Source organism: Oncorhynchus clarkii, chromosome 20 (assembly GCF_045791955.1).
Source record: "Oncorhynchus clarkii lewisi isolate Uvic-CL-2024 chromosome 20, UVic_Ocla_1.0, whole genome shotgun sequence".
Taxonomy (NCBI): Eukaryota; Metazoa; Chordata; class Actinopteri; order Salmoniformes; family Salmonidae; genus Oncorhynchus; species Oncorhynchus clarkii.
In genome coordinates, this window is record NC_092166.1 from 14,565,088 (window position 1) to 14,583,981 (window position 18,894).

Here is an 18,894-nt window from a genome sequence, read left to right on the forward strand (position 1 = left end):
TTTGTCTCTCTCTGCCTCTGGACTGGACTCACCGTGGGTGACGAGAATGATATGGTTACAGTCTGATCTGCCCAGAGTTCCTATGAACTAACCATGATCTGCTATACTGTACGGCATCATTTAGTGTGGAACTCAAGCCAGGTACTATGGATAGGGCCAGGATTTGTCTTGTTCTTGAGATCTGGTCAATTAAATCTCTGGGCTCTGAGATATAGGCCGGCAGATAGCCTAGCAGTTAACGCATTGGGCCAGTGACAGAAAGGTTGCAAGTTTTAAGCACTGAGCCATCAAGGTAAAAAATCTGTTGATGTGCCCTTGAGCAAGGCACGTAATCGTAATTGTTCCAGGGTAGCCGTTGATAATGGCATACCTTGGCTGTGACACCACTCCGAGGGTGGAATTTTTTACATTTCCAATTCATGCATGCATATTAATACATGCGAAATGGGACAAATATTACTATTATTATAGCCTATAACTTGGGCCCAGAGTTTTTGCAAAGTCAGGAAGAACTCCTGGCCCAATTAGAGTATCGTTGCTGTAAAGGGTGGCTGGCATTGGAATGAATTAATGAAAATCAGACCGCAGTTGTTCTTTTTGCTCCAACACTCTTGAATGGACACTTAATAAATACTTGATAAAGGAGATGTGCAATGACTTGTTGGGATGAAATATGTGTTATAAAGAGATTAAATAGCTACCGAATGGCATTTACATATTTTGTCACTTAAAAGAGCAATACTAAACGAGACACACATGTCAACTTTGTGTGTAACCTAGACGTTTTATGAGGTAAGTCTCTAATTTCAAGAGAATAATTAGATAGTATTTCACAATTTCACTAATGCAACACAAAATGATGTATGGCAAGTGGGAGAGCTGTTGGTTGGTCCACTGACATTATAAAATAAACTGTGGTTCTATGTCTTACTACTATTTAGCTTTTCCACGCATTTGACATTCTCAGGCTTTCCAACGCTGCTTGTGCTCTCTCTTAATAGGTTACTTCACATATGGGAAGGAGATTACAATAGGACACAGAACATGATGTTACCACATACCATTGAGTTTATTGCAAGTTTATAGCATAACAAACTGACTGAGTGAGGTTCTGTTCAAATCTTTGCTAGGTTTCTTCTCCCATCCTACACATAATGTATTTACAGTAGAAGTCGGAAGTTTACATACACCTTAGCCAAATACATTTAAACTCAGTTTTTCACAATTCCTGACTTTTAATCCTAGTAAAAATGCCCTGTGTTAGGTCAGGTAGGATCACCACTTTATTTTAAGAATGTGAAATGTCAGAATAATAGTTGAGAGAATTATTTATTTCAGTTTTTATTTCTTTCATCACATTCCCAGTGGGTCGGAAGTTTACATACACTCAATTAGTATTTGGCAGCATTGCCTTTAAATTGTTTAACTTTGGTCAAACGTTTCAGGTAGCCTTCCACAAGGTTCCCACAATAAGTTGGGTGAATATTTGCCCATTCCTCCTGACAGAGCTGGTGAAACTGAGTCAGGTTTGTAGGCCTCCTTGCTGGCACACGCTTTTTCAGTTCTGCCCACACATTTTCTATAGGATTGAGGTCAGGTCTTTGTGATGGCCAGTCCAATACCTTGACTTTGTTGTCCTTAAGCCATTTTGCCACAACTTTGGAAGTATGCATTATCCATTTTGATAGACCCATTTGCGACCAAGCTTTAACTTCCTGACCGATGTCTTGAGATGTTGCTTCAATATATCCACATATTTTTCTTCCTCATGATGCCATCTATTTTGTGAAGTTCACCAGTCCCTCCTGCAGCAAAACAACCCAACAACATGATGCTGCCTCCCCCGTGCTTCACGGTTGGGATGGTGTTCTTTGGCTTGCAAGCATCCCCCTTTTTTCTCCAAACATAACGTTGGTCATTATGGCCAAACATTTCTATTTTTGTTTCATCAGACCAGAGGACATTTCTCCAAATTTCTTTTGATTTTCTCACAATGTCAAGCAAAGAGGCACTGAGTTTGAAGGTAGGGCCTTGAAATACATCCATAGGTACACCTCCAATTGACTCAAATGATTTCAATTAGCCTATCAGAAGCTTCTAAAGCCATGTCATAATTTTCTGGAATTTTCCAAGCTGTGTTAAAGGCACAGACAACTTAGTGTATGTAAACTTCCGACCCACTGGAATTGTGATTCAGTGAATTATAAGTGAAATAATCTATCTGTAAACAATTGTTGGAAATATTACTGCCAAAACTATAGTTCTGTTAACAAGACATTTTTGGGGTGGTTGAAAAACTAGTTTTAATGACTCCAACCTAAGTGCATGTAAACTTCAGACTTCAACTGTACATACTGTATTTACATAGAGTATGTTTAAAGAATGTGATTTATCTTTGTTGTCCTATTTTGTAACTGTACTTTAAATAAAAATCTAATTGAGGCTGAGAATAAAGGTTGACAGAATGAATTGACCAGACTTGAAGCAATTTATTATGTTAAAAGTTGTCTTTCTATTTGCACAGATATTCTATTCTGGTGACATTGTATTTCATACCGTTCATCATTGAATAAAATAAGACATGTTGCATTCATTTGTTGCTAGATCTGATAATTAATACTCTTCTTTTTACAAAAACAAATCCTCTTTAAAATTCACCTTTGACAGTGTTGCATTTCTTAAAATACCAATAGAAACTTTTTATTTTCACATTATTAATTGTGCTCGGTACAAAATATGCAAGTGAAGAACTCTCAAGTTTGACTTCATAGCAGTTGTACTCTGGGGTACGGGATCTGGGAATTGGGTTTAGGGGGTATTTACAATGGGTAAGACTTGTGTCATGTGATCTGGTGCGGCGCTTCGAGCATTTCCATGAGGAAAGTATCTATGGGCGTATCTCCTATCAGCTTGAAGAAGAAGAGGTGCTCCAGACACTTGAGGCCGATGGAGCGTAGTGCAGGCAGGCGCAGCAACAGCTTGGCAAATCTAACCAGGAGAAAGTAGATAAGAGGGAAGAGGGAGGATTGATTACTCTTGTCTGGGGTGTAATTTTAAAGCCTTAACAAATCAAATTTTATTTGTCACATGCACCGAATACAACGCCTTACAGTGCAATGCTTACTTACAAGCCAAGAGGCTTGGCTATATACAGGGGGTACTGGTACAGAGTCAATGTGTCAAGGTGCGGGGCCACCGGTATTGAGGTAATTATGCACATGTAGGTAGAGTTATTAGAAGCTGTTTAGGAGCCTCTTGGACCTAGACTTGGCGCTCCGGTACCTCTTGCCGTGCCGTAGCAGAGAGAACAGTTTATGACTAGAGTGGCTGGAGTCTTTGACAATTTTTATGGCCTTCCTCTGACACCGCCTGGTAGAGAGGTCCTGGATGGCAGGAAGCTTGGCACTACCCTCTGTCGTGCCTTGCGGTCGGAGGCCGAGCAGTTGCCATACCAGGCAGTGATTCAACTCGTCAGGATGCTCTCAATGGTGCAGCTGTAAAGCTGGATCTGAGGACCCATGCCAAATCTTTTCGATCTTAGTCCTGTGTTGATGCTTTGCCTGTTTGATCGTTCGTCTGAGGGCATGGTGGGATTTCTTATAAGCTTCCGGGTTAGAGTCCCACTCCTTGAAAGCGGCAGCTCTACCCTTTAGCTCAGTGCGAATGTTGCCTTTAATCCATGGCTTCTGGTTGGGGTATGTACGTACAGTCATTGTGGGAACGGCGTACTCGATGCACTTATTGATAAAGCAAGTGACTGTGGTGTACTCCTCAATGCCATCGGAAGAATCCCGGAACATATTCCAGTCTGTGCTAGCAAAACAGTCCTGTAGTTTAGCATCTGCTTCATCTCACCACTTTTTTTATAGACCGAGTCACTGGTGCTTCCTGCTTTAATTTTTGGTTGTAAGCAGGAATCAGGAGGATATAGTTATGGTCAGATTTTCCAAATGGAGGGCGAGGGAGAGCTTTGTACGCATCTCTGTGTGTGGAGTAAAGGTGTAATGGAATACGCAAACCATGAAGATGAATTACGATTTATCGTCTTTAAGTCAGACTTAGCGGAGAAGGAATATGGGAAAATTAGAGCCTATATGGGTAGAGTAAAGTGTGATATTTTAAAGAGCTGCAGTGTCATATAGTAGGAAGAGTCAGACACATGAGACTGTTGAATGACTGGACATTAGTGTGTATGAGTGTGTCATTTACCGAGACTAGGGATTGGATTAAATCTGTGTTGTGGGAGATCGATTGAAATTGAAATGCAATGTTCTCGCGTTTGCAAAGACTGCATTCACGGTAAAGGTTGAATGTGTCGGGCTAATTCTGAAATGTCCTTTACATTTTAGCGTGGGTCTTCTGGGATACTTCCACAATAGGGATTGAATGCAGCCCCAAATGAGCCCAAATGAGCAGAAAATGTATAAGACTGAAGGAGAGTGTGACTGTGAGACACTGACCTGCCAGGCTGCTCCGGATATCTGTGTTTAGTGTAGGACTCCAGTGAGGCGTACACCTTCTCTCTCAGGGCTTCCACCTCTGTAGGATTAGACAGGCCCTTGGCATCTGGAAGCAAAGAACATTCATAGACAGAAACTTACCCTTGTGCACACAGTAGACAGTATGTGAAATTTATTATAAGTGTATTTGTAATGTATTTCTAAAGTCGAATATATGGTGGTCGGTGAGTTAAAAACATTAAATTATTAAAAAAATATAAGTTAATTGGACAACAATCTTTAATGCTAAAATGAATGAGGATGACCATCCTCCTCTTCCTCCCTGGACGAGCCGCCTCTTGTATGATGATGGTAGTTACCTGGGTTGAAGAGAACAATGGCTCGGAGGCAGCCCAGCTCAGTCTTGTCCATCTGCATGTCTTTCATCTTAGACACCAGCTCCGTCAGCACCCTGGAGACCACAACACAGCAAGAAAATACACTGAAAACAAGTCAAGGGAAAAAAACATGGTCACCCTTTATTTTGCAATTCCATCTATAGATATTCAACAAACTATCATTAAAGACATTTCTACTACTGTAGAAATACCAGGGCTACATTTCTAGCCATGGGGCGGCAGGGTAGCCTAGTGGTTAGAGCGTTGGACTAGTAACCGGAAGGTTGCGAGTTCAAACCCCCGAGCTGACAAGGTACAAATCTGTCGTTCTGCCCCTGAACAGGCAGTTAACCCACTGTTCCCAGGCCGTCATTGAAAATAAGAATTTGTTCTTAACTGACTTGCCTGGCTAAATAAAGGTAAAATAAAAAATTACATAAGATAAAGCTATAGTGTAGGCCACAGGAGGCTGCTGAGGGGAGGACAGGTTATAATAATGGCTGGAATGGAGTGAATGGAAAGGTATCAAACACATGGAAACGTGTTTGCTGTGTTTGATACCATTCCATTGATTCCGTTCCAGCCATTAATATGAGCCCGTCCTCCCCAATGAAGAAGCCACCAGCCACCTGTGGTGAGGGCTATGCGTTACTATGGTATCCATATTACACATGTCAAGGGGTTATACTGTTCAAGTATTTTTCTCTGACCTGTCAAAGATGGAGCCCACCCCGGCACTGTGGGCGCTGCTGCGGTGTACGTGGAGCCCCGTGGCCAATAGGATACCATCTTTCACTGTCACAGAGCGGTGGGAGAACGAGGCAATGAGCAGCTCATTCCAACCTAACAGAGAGAGAGAAATACACACTGTGGTTAACTGGTGAGTTTAACTTGAATTGTGACTATGTTGTTGAGACTAGAACTACCTACGTGTCCAGAGGGGTAAGGGTGTGCTAAGGAAACAGCTCTGTGCAAAAATATACTGTATTGTTCTACCACCACTACTCATAGTAAATATTTCCATCAATGCACTAGATGAATCAATAGGTGTCTATGGTGTGTGAACAGGCATGGTGATCTGCTGTGCTGTAGCTGGAGCCTACCTGCTCGTAATAAGATGACCTGGTCGTCCAGGGGCAGCTCAGAGAAGTGGGGGATCCTCTTGGCCCACTCCACCAGGGTGAACAGCTGCTTGTCTGCTGCCTGGCAGATGTTGGTGACCGGGTCGTTCTTCTGTCAGATAGACAGAGACACACATGGACTATTCAATAATCAGCTATGAAAGAGGACACTGAGTTTGGAACAAATAGACATGTGTAGAGTGACCTCAAGCATTCAGGACAACGAATATGATTTGACGTAGTGGAGATCTGTCCATAGAGAGAGAGAGAGATGGGCGGAAGGATGGACAGAGGGAGGTTTGCTTACAGAGTTGCCTGCGCTCGCCTCCATATAGGCTTCAGTCTTGGGTTCGATAGCCAGCTCCGCGTCCAGTATCTTCTCAACAGGCATGTCCTCGTTAAAACTACTGGTAGACTCCACCTCATTATCACTCTTCTCCCGGCCCCGCTGACGCTCCTCCTGCACCGCTGCGCAGAGGAACACACAAACATGGGAGTCACACACACACACACACACACACACACACACACACACACACACACACACACACACACACACACACACACACACACACACACACACACACACACACACACACACACACACACACACACACACACACACCTTCTCTCTTCATGCCCATAGCCAGACACTTCTGATAGCGGCAGTACTGGCAGCGGTTGCGCTGGCGCTTGTCGATCAGGCACTGCTTGCTGTCTCGACACGTGTAGCTGAGGTCCTTCCTGATGGTTCTCTTGAAGAAGCCCTTGCAGCCTTCACAGCTGTACACGCCATAGTGTTTCCCTGGAAGAACATGGAATATATAGAAGATCAATAATGTATCGATCAGATCACCTCTTAATGTAAATTAACTGTTGTTGTGTGGTTCTCTCTGGATGTTATCATTCTGTTAATGCTGTTAGTGAGGGGATATAATATGATGGAGCATTTCATAAGGAAATGTTTTGGCTTAGTTATCCTGTAGCTATGTTGATGAAGGTGGTATGGTATACTAGTAGTAGGGAAGGAATATCTTCCAAACCATGTAACTTGTCAAGGGGAAAAACTATGGTACAGTATAGTATGGTCTAGTCAGGTAACCATCTACAGTACAGTATATTATAGTCAGGTAACCAGCTACAGTATAGTATGGTCTAGTCTGGTAACCATCTACAGTATAGTATGGTTTAGTCAGGTAACCATCAACAGTATAGTATGGTCTAGTCAGGTAACCAGCTACAGTATAGTATGGTCTAGTCTGGTAACCATCTACAGTATAGTATGGTTTAGTCAGGTAACCATCAACAGTATAGTATGGTCTAGTCAGGTAACCATCTACAGTATAGTATGGTCTAGTCTGGTAACCAGCTACAGTATAGTATGGTCTAGTCTGGTAACCAGCTACAGTATAGTATGGTCTAGTCTGGTAACCAGCTACAGTATAGTATGGTCTAGTAACCAGCTACAGTATATTATAGTCTGGTAACCAGCTACAGTATAGTATGGTCTAGTCTGGTAACAAGCTACATTATATTATAGTCTGGTAACCAGCTACAGTATAGTATGGTCTGGTAACCAGCTACAGTATAGTATGGTCTAGTAACCAGCTACAGTATATTATAGTCTGGTAACCAGCTACAGTATAGTATGGTCTAGTCTGGTAACCAGCTACAGTATATTATAGTCTGGTAACCAGCTACATACAGTATATTATAGTCTGGTAACCAGCTACAGTATAGTGTGGTCTAGTCTGGTAACCAGTTACATTATAGTATGGTCTAGTCTGGTAACCAGCTACAGTATATTATAGTCTGGTAACCAGCTACAGTATAGTATGGTCTAGTCTGGTAACCAGCTACAGTATATTATAGTCTGGTAACCAGCTACAGTATATTATAGTCTGGTAACCAGCTACATTATAGTATGGTCTAGTCTGGTAACCAGCTACAGTATATTATAGTCTGGTAACCAGCTACATTATATTATAGTCTGGTAACCAGCTACAGTATAGTATGGTCTGGTAACCAGCTACAGTATAGTATGGTCTAGTAACCAGCTACAGTATATTATAGTCTGGTAACCAGCTACATTATATTATAGTCTAGTCTGGTAACGAGCTACAGTATAGTGTGGTCTAGTCAGGTAACGAGCTACAGTATAGTATGGTCAAATCTGGTAAACAGCTACAGTATAGTATGGTCAAATCTGGTAACCAGCTACAGTATAGTATGGTCAAATCTGGTAACCAGCTACAGTATAGTATGGTCAAAGCTGGTAAACAGCTACAGTATAGTGTGGTCTAGTCAGGTAACGAGCTACAGTATAGTATGGTCAAATCTGGTAACCAGCTACAGTATAGTATGGTCTAGTCTGGTAACCAGCTACAGTATAGTATGGTCTGGTAACCAGCTACAGTATATTATAGTCTGGTAACCAGCTACATTATAGTATGGTCTAGTCTGGTAACCAGCTACATTATAGTATGGTCTAGTCTGGTAACGAGCTACAGTATAGTATGGTCAAATCTGGTAACCAGCTACAGTATATTATGGTCTAGTCTGGTAACCAGCTACAATATAGTATGGTCTAGTCTGGTAACCAGCTACAATATAGTATGGTCTGGTAACCAGCTACAGTATATTATAGTCTGGTAACCAGCTACATTATAGTATGGTCTAGTCTGGTAACCAGCTACATTATAGTATGGTCTAGTCTGGTAACCAGCTACAGTATATTATAGTCTGGTAACCAGCTACATTATAGTATGGTCTAGTCTGGTAACCAGCTACAGTATATTATAGTCTGGTAACCAGCTACAGTATAGTGTGGTCTAGTCAGGTAACCAGCTACAGTATATTATAGTCTGGTAACCAGCTACAGTATAGTATGGTCTGGTAACAAGCTACAGTATATTATAGTCTGGTAACCAGCTACATTATAGTATGGTCTAGTCTGGTAACCTGCTACATTATAGTATGGTCTAGTCTAGGGCCTGTTGTGTTTTACCTGAGGATCGGTCCCCACAGATGGCACAGATGTGCTTGGACATGGACCCTGGGCTCATGCAGCCGTAGCTGTTCATGTGACCCAGTCCAGCTAGGCCTGGAGGAGGCTTGATATCCTCACTGCTGCTCACATTGTTCAGAGAGTTCATCTACAGAGAGGGGGACATCGACAGCAGAGAGGGGGTTAATGGGGAAATGTGTGTGGGTGTCTCACTTTCGCCAACTGCCCACTGTATCACAAAGGTCAAAAGTAAAAAGTCACCGACTTGCAGCTTCCCAGTTTTGTTGAAGACAGAACTCAGCACTTCCGGGTTCAGCAAAGATCACAGTGAGTGATATATTATGTCAGTCTTTCTATGACAACATCCCTATTTAAAAAATATATATATATTTCACCTTTATTTAACCAGGTAGGCTAGTTGAGAACAAGTTCTCATTTGCAACTGTGACCTGGCCAAGATAAAGCAAAGCAGTTCAACACATACAACAATAATAGAGTTACACATGGAATAAAGAAACAAATAATCAATAATACAGTAGAAAAATCTTTATACAGCATGTGCAAATGATATAGGATAAGAGAGTTAAGGCAATAAATAGGCCATGGTGGCAAAGTAATTACAATATAGCAATTAAACACAGGAATGGTAGAATGTGCAGAATATGAATGTGCAAGTAGAGATACTGGGGTGCAAAGGAGCAAGATGAATAAATAAATACAGTATGGGGATGAGGTATATGGGATGGGCTATTTACAGATGAGCTATGTACTATTTCAACCATGCATTAGCTACACAGTCAGTGCCTTCCTCAGTGTATTTGTGTGTATGCACCCATGTCAATCAATGTGCATCATTCAAACATAATAGCCCCCAGGTGTGCTAACGTGTGTTTGTATTCACTCCTCCCTTGTCCTTTCTGCCTCCCCCTCCCACCTTACAACCTTATCGGAAGTGTTTTTTCCTTTGTCATGTGACCTGTTCCCTCTAGGTGAGGAAGTAGCAGTTCACTTTGAATGTTTACTCTCAGCGAACACCCACAGTCAACATGGACACAAGGTTCTTAAGGAAGGGCACAAAATTATATCTGCTGATACCAGTTTGAATTCTAATCGAACTCAACTGAAAACACTCAATTGAAACCTGTTACATGCAGTTCCACATGAGAGCAGTAGAGGGAGGTAGTTGGTCATTAAAGAGCGACTGCTTTTAAAATCAACTAATCCCTTTGAAAATGGCCTATGTGGTATCGATATGAGTCATAAACAGTTAATATAGTGTCTAAATTTACAATAAAGTCTAAATAGGGTAATTTTTGTAATAAAGTCAGTCTGGTCTAAAACGGAGTTTGGAAAGATTTTGCGTAACAAAGGGTAAATGAAGGTTGGGTTTTGATTTGACGATGTCCCTTTGCCCACTATCATGGGGTGACCAGCTGCGGTGACTGCTCTCTATCCAATAGCATAGACAGTAAGGCAGACCTGCTCAGCAGCTCCGACTTTGTTTACATAAGACAACACATTGTGCATTTTTTTACATGAGAACTACTGCACCAAACACCTTGGTTAGATATCAAATCGTGCAACTAAAACATCCTCAGCAAAAACGTCAAAATAAATTACAGATTTCTTGAGTTATCTTAGATTAATTCTGGGGATTTTGAGGAAGTGAAATAGGCAGGTATCTACAGTGTCTCATGGGGGACAAACATCATTAACCAAACTGTATCGGTCAGAAAACACACGTCCAAGACTGAAAACTTGTTTTTCAAATGAGCAACAGAAAAACACACGTGCCAATTGGTGTGCTCAGTTGCTCTTTAAGGAAACTTTATAAGCCACTCTGGGCCATCTAAAGGTCTAATAGGGGTTACTTATATTTGTCCTGTTTTACACATGTACAAGTGTTGGTGTGAAATGGAAATGTGTTTTTTGCATATCCCTCAGAGGATATGGTCACGGCCAGGGATCAGCCATTATAGATGCCGACCCTGGAGCAATTAGTGTTAAGTGCCCTTTTCACCTAGTCGGCTCTCGGATTCAAACTAGCAACCTTTCGGTTACCGGCCCACCGCTAGGCTGCCTGCCGATCATTATCAGACCATGAAGTATTTATGTTCTTTGAAATACTTTGAGTTTGATTGAGCCTGTCTAGAGTGCCAGAGGGGCGGGGCTTACACTTTAAGGACTATTCCATTGGTTCCATTGTGCCAGATAAGCTCAATCAAGCCCAGCTAAAGTATTAGAAATAGAACAAATACTATTTGAACCCAGGTCTGATCATTAAGAATGAGAACATCCTCCTAAAACTGCATTATTCTGACAGTGAGGGATGTATGCGCTGTGCTATACAGGCATGCTCAAATCAAATAAAATTGTATTAGTCATATGCTCCAAATACAACAGGTGCAGACCTTACAGTGAAATGCTTACTTATGAGCCCCTAACCAACAATGCAGTTTCAAAAAATACGGATAAGAATAAGAAATAAAATGAACAAGAAATTAAGAGCAGCAGTAAAATAACAATAGCGAGACTATATTCAGAGGGGCACCGGTACAGAGTCAATGTGCGGGGGCACCGGTTAGTTGAGGTAATATGTACATGTAGGTAGAGTTATTAAAGTGACTATGCATAGATGGTAACAACAGAGAGTAGCAGCGGTGTAAAAGAGAGGGAGGGGGGGGGGGGGGGCAATGCAAATAGTCTGGGTAGCCATTTGATTAGATGTTCAGGAGTCTTATGGCTTGGGGGTAGAAGCTGTTTAGAAGCCTCTTGGACCTAGACTGCTGTGTACGCACGCGCACACACACAGGTTAAGGGACTATTGCAGGTCAAGAGACCAGCCTGGATCTAGTGTGTTTGGGTAGTAACAGAGCTTTCTGGCCCCTATTCGGCTTACTGCTGTGTACTGTACTCTACTGTAGACTAAAAGGCGACAGGGTCGACACACACACACTCACGCACGCACATACACAAAGGAAACATATGCACGGATGACCTATATAGTTAGTCTACACACCACATCCCATGTCTCCCACTCCACACATATCAGCCATGGGGCCCTTGTTGAATACTTCATATAGCCTATACATTATTCACAGTGCTCTTAATGCTACCGACTGTTCTATACACATTTCTCTGTTGCTTGGCTCATTGAAAGTACCAGCTCATTGAAAGTGTCTACTTCTTTGAGACCAAAAGGGAGCTGCACTATTAGCGGTAAGAAGAAATCCAATTTTAACATCCTATTGGCAATAAATGGATCTGAATCTGACTATTGCATATGTGTCCCTATTTGCTTTACAGAAGCCTGTTGGCACAGCTGTCATTAGATGACTTCCATTTGTGTACTCTTTTCTGCTAGCTAGCTAGCCTTCAAGGCTTTAGCTTAGCAGGCTGGGTCAATGATATCTCCCTCCGACTCACTAGCCATCACGCCTCATTAGCTTAGCTCAGTTAGCTCCGAGTGGGACAGCCAAATACAATTCGCTCATCCCCTCTAGGGCAGGCAGAGGCCAAGCCAGTGGTAAAGGCAGGGACGGTGCAAAAAAACGGTCAGAAAAGGAGACATTCTAGATTCTATTTAATGCAGGACAGAACGGCAATGTTTTTTTTTTAACTAACTGAATAAAATGTTAACTTTTAAATTCACAAGAGTAAGCCTCTATTTCCCCCATTTGTTATCTATTTGAGACTTGGACTCGAAGTAAGTGGAAGCGCTGTCTCACTAATGGAGTGGGGACGAGTGAATTGAGCAACAGAATAGAATGAGGTTCTATTTCTAGGGCAGTGATTCAGTTGTAGTCTGTGGACATGAATGAGTCTGGGTCAGGCTAACCTAATGTAGCAGGCCTGAGCTGTGTTTCTTTCTTTCTGGTCCTGACGAGAGAGAAAAAAAACTGTCAGGGGAGGTTTTCCTCTGCACTGGTCAACCAATCCAGTAAATGTGGAGATGTTAAGATAGAGTGTTGCCTTGTTAACATCCAAAAGCAGAAGTTGTGTCACAGGCTTTTTTAATTTCCCTTGAAAACCGGATGCATTTTTGGCGACCCCACTGTGGGTGGGGTCAGGCTAGCCTTCTAGGTTCTGTTAGAACAGTGGTCACCAATCTCCAAGGCATTCCTAGCAATGAAGCCTTGCGTTCCTATTTGTATTTATTTGTCTCAGGCTGTTGGCGGTAGGTGCACCTGATTCAGCTGCCCTACATGCCAGGTAGGTGAAGTGTTGCAATTTAGAACCATTTCATGTGTCTGAAGGTACAAACTCTGCCTTCATGGAGGGCAAATCTGTTTGAAGTAACATAGCAGGTGTAAAAGAAGCTAAAGCAAGGTCGATACTGTGAGATTTCAAAATGTTTAAAACCATGGCCAGAGAGACTGTCAACGAATACAGCAAAGAGCTGCTGTTTTTATGACTGAGTTCATGTTGAAGTTTTTACTCTTTTTATTCAACAGTTTTATAAGCCATAAAATGTGCATTCTTCCTACCTCCACTCGTGTTACAACAAACACTGCAGCTGTAATGAATGAGTAGGAAAGTGTATAGGTGGGCTTGCATTGTTATTATCAGCGGCTTGGGTCTTCTTTAATATCGAGGAATATTTCACTTTCTCTGGTCATTGAAGTAACAACATGAATTTGTGCATGAGGCAGAAATAATGCGCTGCGACTCGAGCTTAACTATGAGCTGGAAGACGGTGTCTTTTTTTGGTCAGTGGAGGAAAGGGAGAGCGGAGGAACGTTAGGAGGTAGACCCTCAGGATGCTGCGTTCTCTCTCCTCTGAAACAATCAAATGCAGGCACCATCAGCCCAATAAAATACAAATAAAAAGCAAATGTATGCTCTCAGCCTCACATGTAATACAACAACTGATCTATTACCGGTGTGATCATATTGTCTACCTCAAATTGTTTAATATAATATAAAAGTGGTCTGAACAACAATACACTGGCAAGGGAATTAAAGCAAAGCCAATATGCAGTGATAACGTATTGGGCCTATAGCCTACTGCACAAACCTAATTTCTACAGTACTGTTTTTAATAGGTTAACGTTGCATAGGCTTACGTCCTGTCAAAATGATTCTGAGCAGTTGATCTCAACCTGCATTTTGACTCAGAATGTGATCTTGACTCAGAATGTGATCTTGACTCAGAATGTGATCTTGACTCAGAATGTGATCTTGACTCAGAAAGGGTTGGTGACCACTGTGTTAGAAGGATGCAGATGACCACTATGGAGTCTGAGACTTCGGTAGTATCAGCTCTGACAGAGAAACAGTTAGAAATACAAAAGGGCCAGGAAAGGCTAGTCAGCTGGGTGTAGAGTAGTCTCCTTCAATTGGCATGGGTTTGAAGCTTGGCATGCAAGGCTAGGGCATTAAGAGACTCATATAAGTGACAACAATGTATCCAATGCAGTAGTTCCAAAGCTACTTTGGTGGGTCGGCTCACCTGCTGTAAGGCCTCTCGTGTTTTTAGTGTGTTCGTGTTTAACAAGTGTGTGTGTATAGGCGTGAGCATAAATAATTGTCCAGGAGGCAGGGAGCCTAGAAGTTAAGAGTGTTGGGCCAGTAACCGGAAGGTCACTGGTTCTATTCCCCAAGCCGACTAGTGAAGAAAAATCAGTTAATGTGTCCTTGAGAAAGGAACTTAACCTTAATTGCTCCAGGGTCGTTGTCAATAATTGGCTGAGCCCTGGTCATGGCCCCTGTCTCAGGGGGAGTTGGGATATGAAAAAAATACATTTCCAATTCAAAAATAGGACAAATATAAGCAACTAATTATTATGCGTGTGAATACATTGACCCTTACCTGTGGGCTGGAGAGTGTGCTGAAGCCCATGGTGGGAGTAGGGGGGATGGAGACACTTGGGGAGCCCAGAGATGACGAGGTGATGACTGAGTACGGCGAGCTGCCCTGCCCGTTGAATGGCGAGCCCAGGGTGCTCATGGGAGACGGGAGGGGCTGCCCGGGGTTGACAGAGGCACTGATGATGGAGGGGTGGTGATGATGATGATGGTGGTGGTGATAGGGGTGGTGGTGAGGGGGCCCCACCATGGTGCTGAGGGACTGAGATGGGGTGGAGCTCAGGTGCGAGACCTGCACAGAAGAACCTGTAATCAGAGCAAAAAACAGCCAATCAGAGATGAGAATGAAGGAGTTAGGAGACATGGCAATCAATAAAAGAACAGAACAGAATGGAACACAGCAGGGTTTTATTCATTAGAGCACACCGTAGAAAAGCTTGCTACAACTGAAAACAAGCATTTCTTATTGGACCAGTTCATGTAGTTGGTGCCTCATGAATTCGACCGTCATCTATATGAACTATATTGTCCTCAAAGAGGATTACCGTTTTCATAGGGATCAATAAAGTGAAACATTCAGATGTTGCAGGTAGAAATCTACAGTGTAGAACCACAACTCTAACCCATTCTAGTCTATTCCATATGAAAATAAAATGTTCATGACTACAGCAAAAGACCTTGGTTCTGGTTCACAGACGGTGTGATGACCAATCAGACCAGAGAATAACAACTAGACCCACATCAGCCCCTTTTCACAGCAAAACGAGGTGCTTGAGTAGACAGCCAGGGGTCCAAAATGTCCATCACTCCATTTAACCTCATCACTGATCCAGCTGGTAATGCACTGTGATGTAGCCTGATGTAGCCTGATGTAGCTTGGGGGTCAGTGCATGGGGAAAACCTGCATAAGGGACTTCCATATATCACCAGAATAGCCCAAAAGGTCAGTGCAGAGACAGGCTACACTGATCTGATCATTCATAGGAGCTTTATAAGGTCATATTCACATTATGCATCAACATGAGGAAATGTCAGGGGGATGTTACAGGGACGCTAGAGGGATGGTAGGGCAACATCATAGAGCTTTTCTCTATGACCTTAGCCAAAATAACGACAAACATTAGCCTACATCACAACGACAAACATTAGCCTACATCACAACGACAAACATTAGCCTACATCACAACGACAAACATTAGCCTACATCACAACGACAAACATTAGCCTACATCACAACGACAAACATTAGCCTACATCACAACGACAAACATTAGCCTACATCACAACGACAAACATTAGACAAACATTAGCCTACATCACAACGACAAACATTAGCCTACATCACAACGACAAACATTAGCCTACATCACAACGACAAACATTAGCCTACATCACAACGACAAACATTAGCCTACATCACGACGACAAACATTAGCCTACATCACAACGACAAACATTAGCCTACATCACAACGACAAACATTAGCCTACATCACAACGACAAACATTAGCCTACATCACAACGACAAACATTAGCCTACATAAGGAAAGTGAGACTTTAATGCTGCACAAAGATTGTTTTTTAGTTTGTATAGCAATTTGGGTTGATATGAAATTGCCATGATTGTATGAGAACAAAACGAACGAACAACAGAAGGTTATTTCCCTTCCAAAACAAACCGACTAAAACTCCCATTATAAATCTGCATCATCAAAAAAATCATATCAACAACCCCATTCCAACAGAAACATAATTCAACAAGAGAGGGCTTTATCAACTATCAAATCTATTTACATGTATGCAGATTGTAGCACGGCCAGGGTTTTCTTCCTAGCTGGAATATAGAATGACAGGTTGACATTTCAGGCCCCAACAATTTAAGGTTGGGCTGTTGGGCAGAGCTGTGTGTCACAGGGTTAATGGGGGGTGGCATTTGCATGGGGCATGGTTTCAGGGTCGCCATAGTCAGTCCTGGGTACAGGGATCTCTCTCATGTTACACAGGACAGAGTCTGATAGGTCAGCCAGACCAGCAGCGCTCGGACGCCAGTCTACAGTGGTCACTGATACTAGCATGTGTTAGTGGGGTTGGGACGTTTTGTGTGGCAGTGTTAAATGACTACTTGATTTTCATGCACACAGAATGTCTCTCTCACACACACACACACACACACACACACACACACACACACACACATACACACGATCATAGCCACACATGCTTCACACCATAATCCACGCATTACAATAAACATAACGCTCACACAAGTATAAAAAGGTTCTATCTATAAAAGTAGCAAGTCTAAAACAAGCTAAAGGAGGACAAAGGCACTTCCTCATATTGTGTAGTAACAGCTGTACCTTTAGCAGTTTCTCTGCCAAACCAGACGCAGGAAACCCCAATGTATATTTAGACAGGTTTGAACAGAATCTAGAAAATAAATGTGTGCGTGTCTGTGTCTGATCACACACACACTTTCACCAACTGTCTACTATTGTGTCACAAAGGTCCAAAGACACCAACACACAGCTTGCCATTTTTTGTTGAAGACAGAACCCAGCACTTCATGTTCAGCCAAGATCACAGTCAATCGTTCTATGCCAACAAATACATGCCCACATACTTCAGTTAATTCATGTATTAGCTATTGTACCTAGCATACAGTCAGTGCCTGCCAAGTCAAAGTATATTACTCTGGACTATATGTATGGTCGAAGTGGCCATATTGCTCCCACAATATCTATGTTACTCACTGTCAAAGTCAGGAAGGAGCATCAGGGGCTGGTAGTTTACGTACATATCTAACTCTGATTGGCTAATGTCTATTAAGTCGCTTTCCTCTTTTCCTCCGGAATCTCCGACACCTGCTATGATTCTCATGTCTGCAGGCGACACCTCGGAGGATCTGCAGGGGGCTTGACCCTTCCAACGCAGGCGGCGGGCTGGCAGCCCCCGATCATGTGTGTGTGTGTTACAAGCAGCTGTAGAGTGGCACACACACACACACACACACACACACTCGCTCTCTCTGTCTCTTGGCACAGCTCCTCCTGTGATATTAATGCCTGCTAAATGTCAAATTCCAACAGCAAAGAGCCTCACACACGTACAAACACGTACACGTGTACACACACACACAAAATTAATAGGCATATTTGAGCAACACACATGTACACATATGAATGTAAATGAGTATGTCACCATACAAACATCATCTGGGTTAAGTGGTTTAGAAGTGTTTTCAAATGATTTTTTTCACTGACTTTTATAGAGATACCATCATCATAATAAAAAAATATGATCAGTGAGCGCCTTAGCTTAATCATGTAAAAAGCAGGCCTGTAGCCTTTTGGCCTGGTCTGGTCTCCCCTGTCGTATTCATTATGATCTGAGAGCCAAAACTGATCATAGAAAAGCCCAGGCCTGATGTGTGGAGACAGAGCCCACTCATTCCTGTCTAAATGGAGATGATGTCTGATCAATCAGGGACCGTATAATCCTCTTAGCCTCTGTAAGCATCTCCAACCTGGTTATTTACTGTGTGTGTGTGTGTGTGTGTGTGTGTGTGTGTGTGTGTGTGTGTGTGTGTGTGTGTGTGTGTGTGTGTGTGTGTGTGTGTGTGTGTGTGTGTGTGTGTGTGTATTAGAGGTAGTGGGCTGGAAGCGGTTGAGTGGGGGCTTGGTCTACACGACAGCATGCTGAGGCACTGTAGAACACATTTCCCAGTTGCTCGTTACATGACAAACATACACATTCATTCACACGTGCAGTCTCTGTCCCTGTTCCATGTGTCTAAAGGGATTTGGCCTAGAAAAGGAGAAAATTCTATCCTGTCTGTCGGATGGGCTCTCTCAAATACCCAGTGGAGGATTGGATGACTTTTTAATTAAAGATGTCCCTTCTCTCTTGTAGACTTGTCCCTTTTTCCTGTTGAAATGACAGAAGATGTGCCGAGCAGACATCATTAACTTGTATGGCTTAAGCATGAGAGGAGAGTGAAGTGAAATAGAGAGTCCATTCAGTCCAACTCAAAGCTTCACATTCATTGATAAAACAATTCAGTATTACATGGGAGGATACAGTAACTTTGCTAACAGTTACTAATGGGAATATGGAGTCAA

General features: G+C 42.5%; 1 protein-coding gene across 3 annotated transcripts in view; it reads right to left on the reverse strand.

Moving 5' to 3' along the window:
• Nucleotides 1-1,050: 1,050 nt before the first annotated feature.
• LOC139375977 (retinoic acid receptor RXR-gamma-A) overlaps nt 1,051-18,894 on the reverse strand; it is a 28,189-nt gene continuing 10,345 nt past the window's right edge. Inside the window, exons 1-10 of one of the 3 annotated variants that reach the window (XM_071117969.1) lie at nt 17,527-17,781; nt 14,778-15,079; nt 8,966-9,113; nt 6,584-6,763; nt 6,266-6,426; nt 5,941-6,070; nt 5,548-5,680; nt 4,820-4,911; nt 4,461-4,563; nt 1,051-2,988 (exon numbers count right to left, since the gene is read on the reverse strand). In XM_071117969.1, coding sequence (XP_070974070.1) covers nt 2,841-2,988; nt 4,461-4,563; nt 4,820-4,911; nt 5,548-5,680; nt 5,941-6,070; nt 6,266-6,426; nt 6,584-6,763; nt 8,966-9,113; nt 14,778-15,079; nt 17,527-17,653 — 1,524 coding nt within the window. In that variant the 5' untranslated portion in view covers nt 17,654-17,781 and the 3' untranslated portion in view covers nt 1,051-2,840. Of the gene's footprint in view, nt 2,989-4,460; nt 4,567-4,819; nt 4,912-5,547; nt 5,681-5,940; nt 6,071-6,265; nt 6,427-6,583; nt 6,764-8,965; nt 9,114-14,777; nt 15,080-17,526; nt 17,782-18,894 lie in introns of those variants that run through there. The other 2 variants (XM_071117968.1, XM_071117970.1) reach the window with 2 other exon arrangements.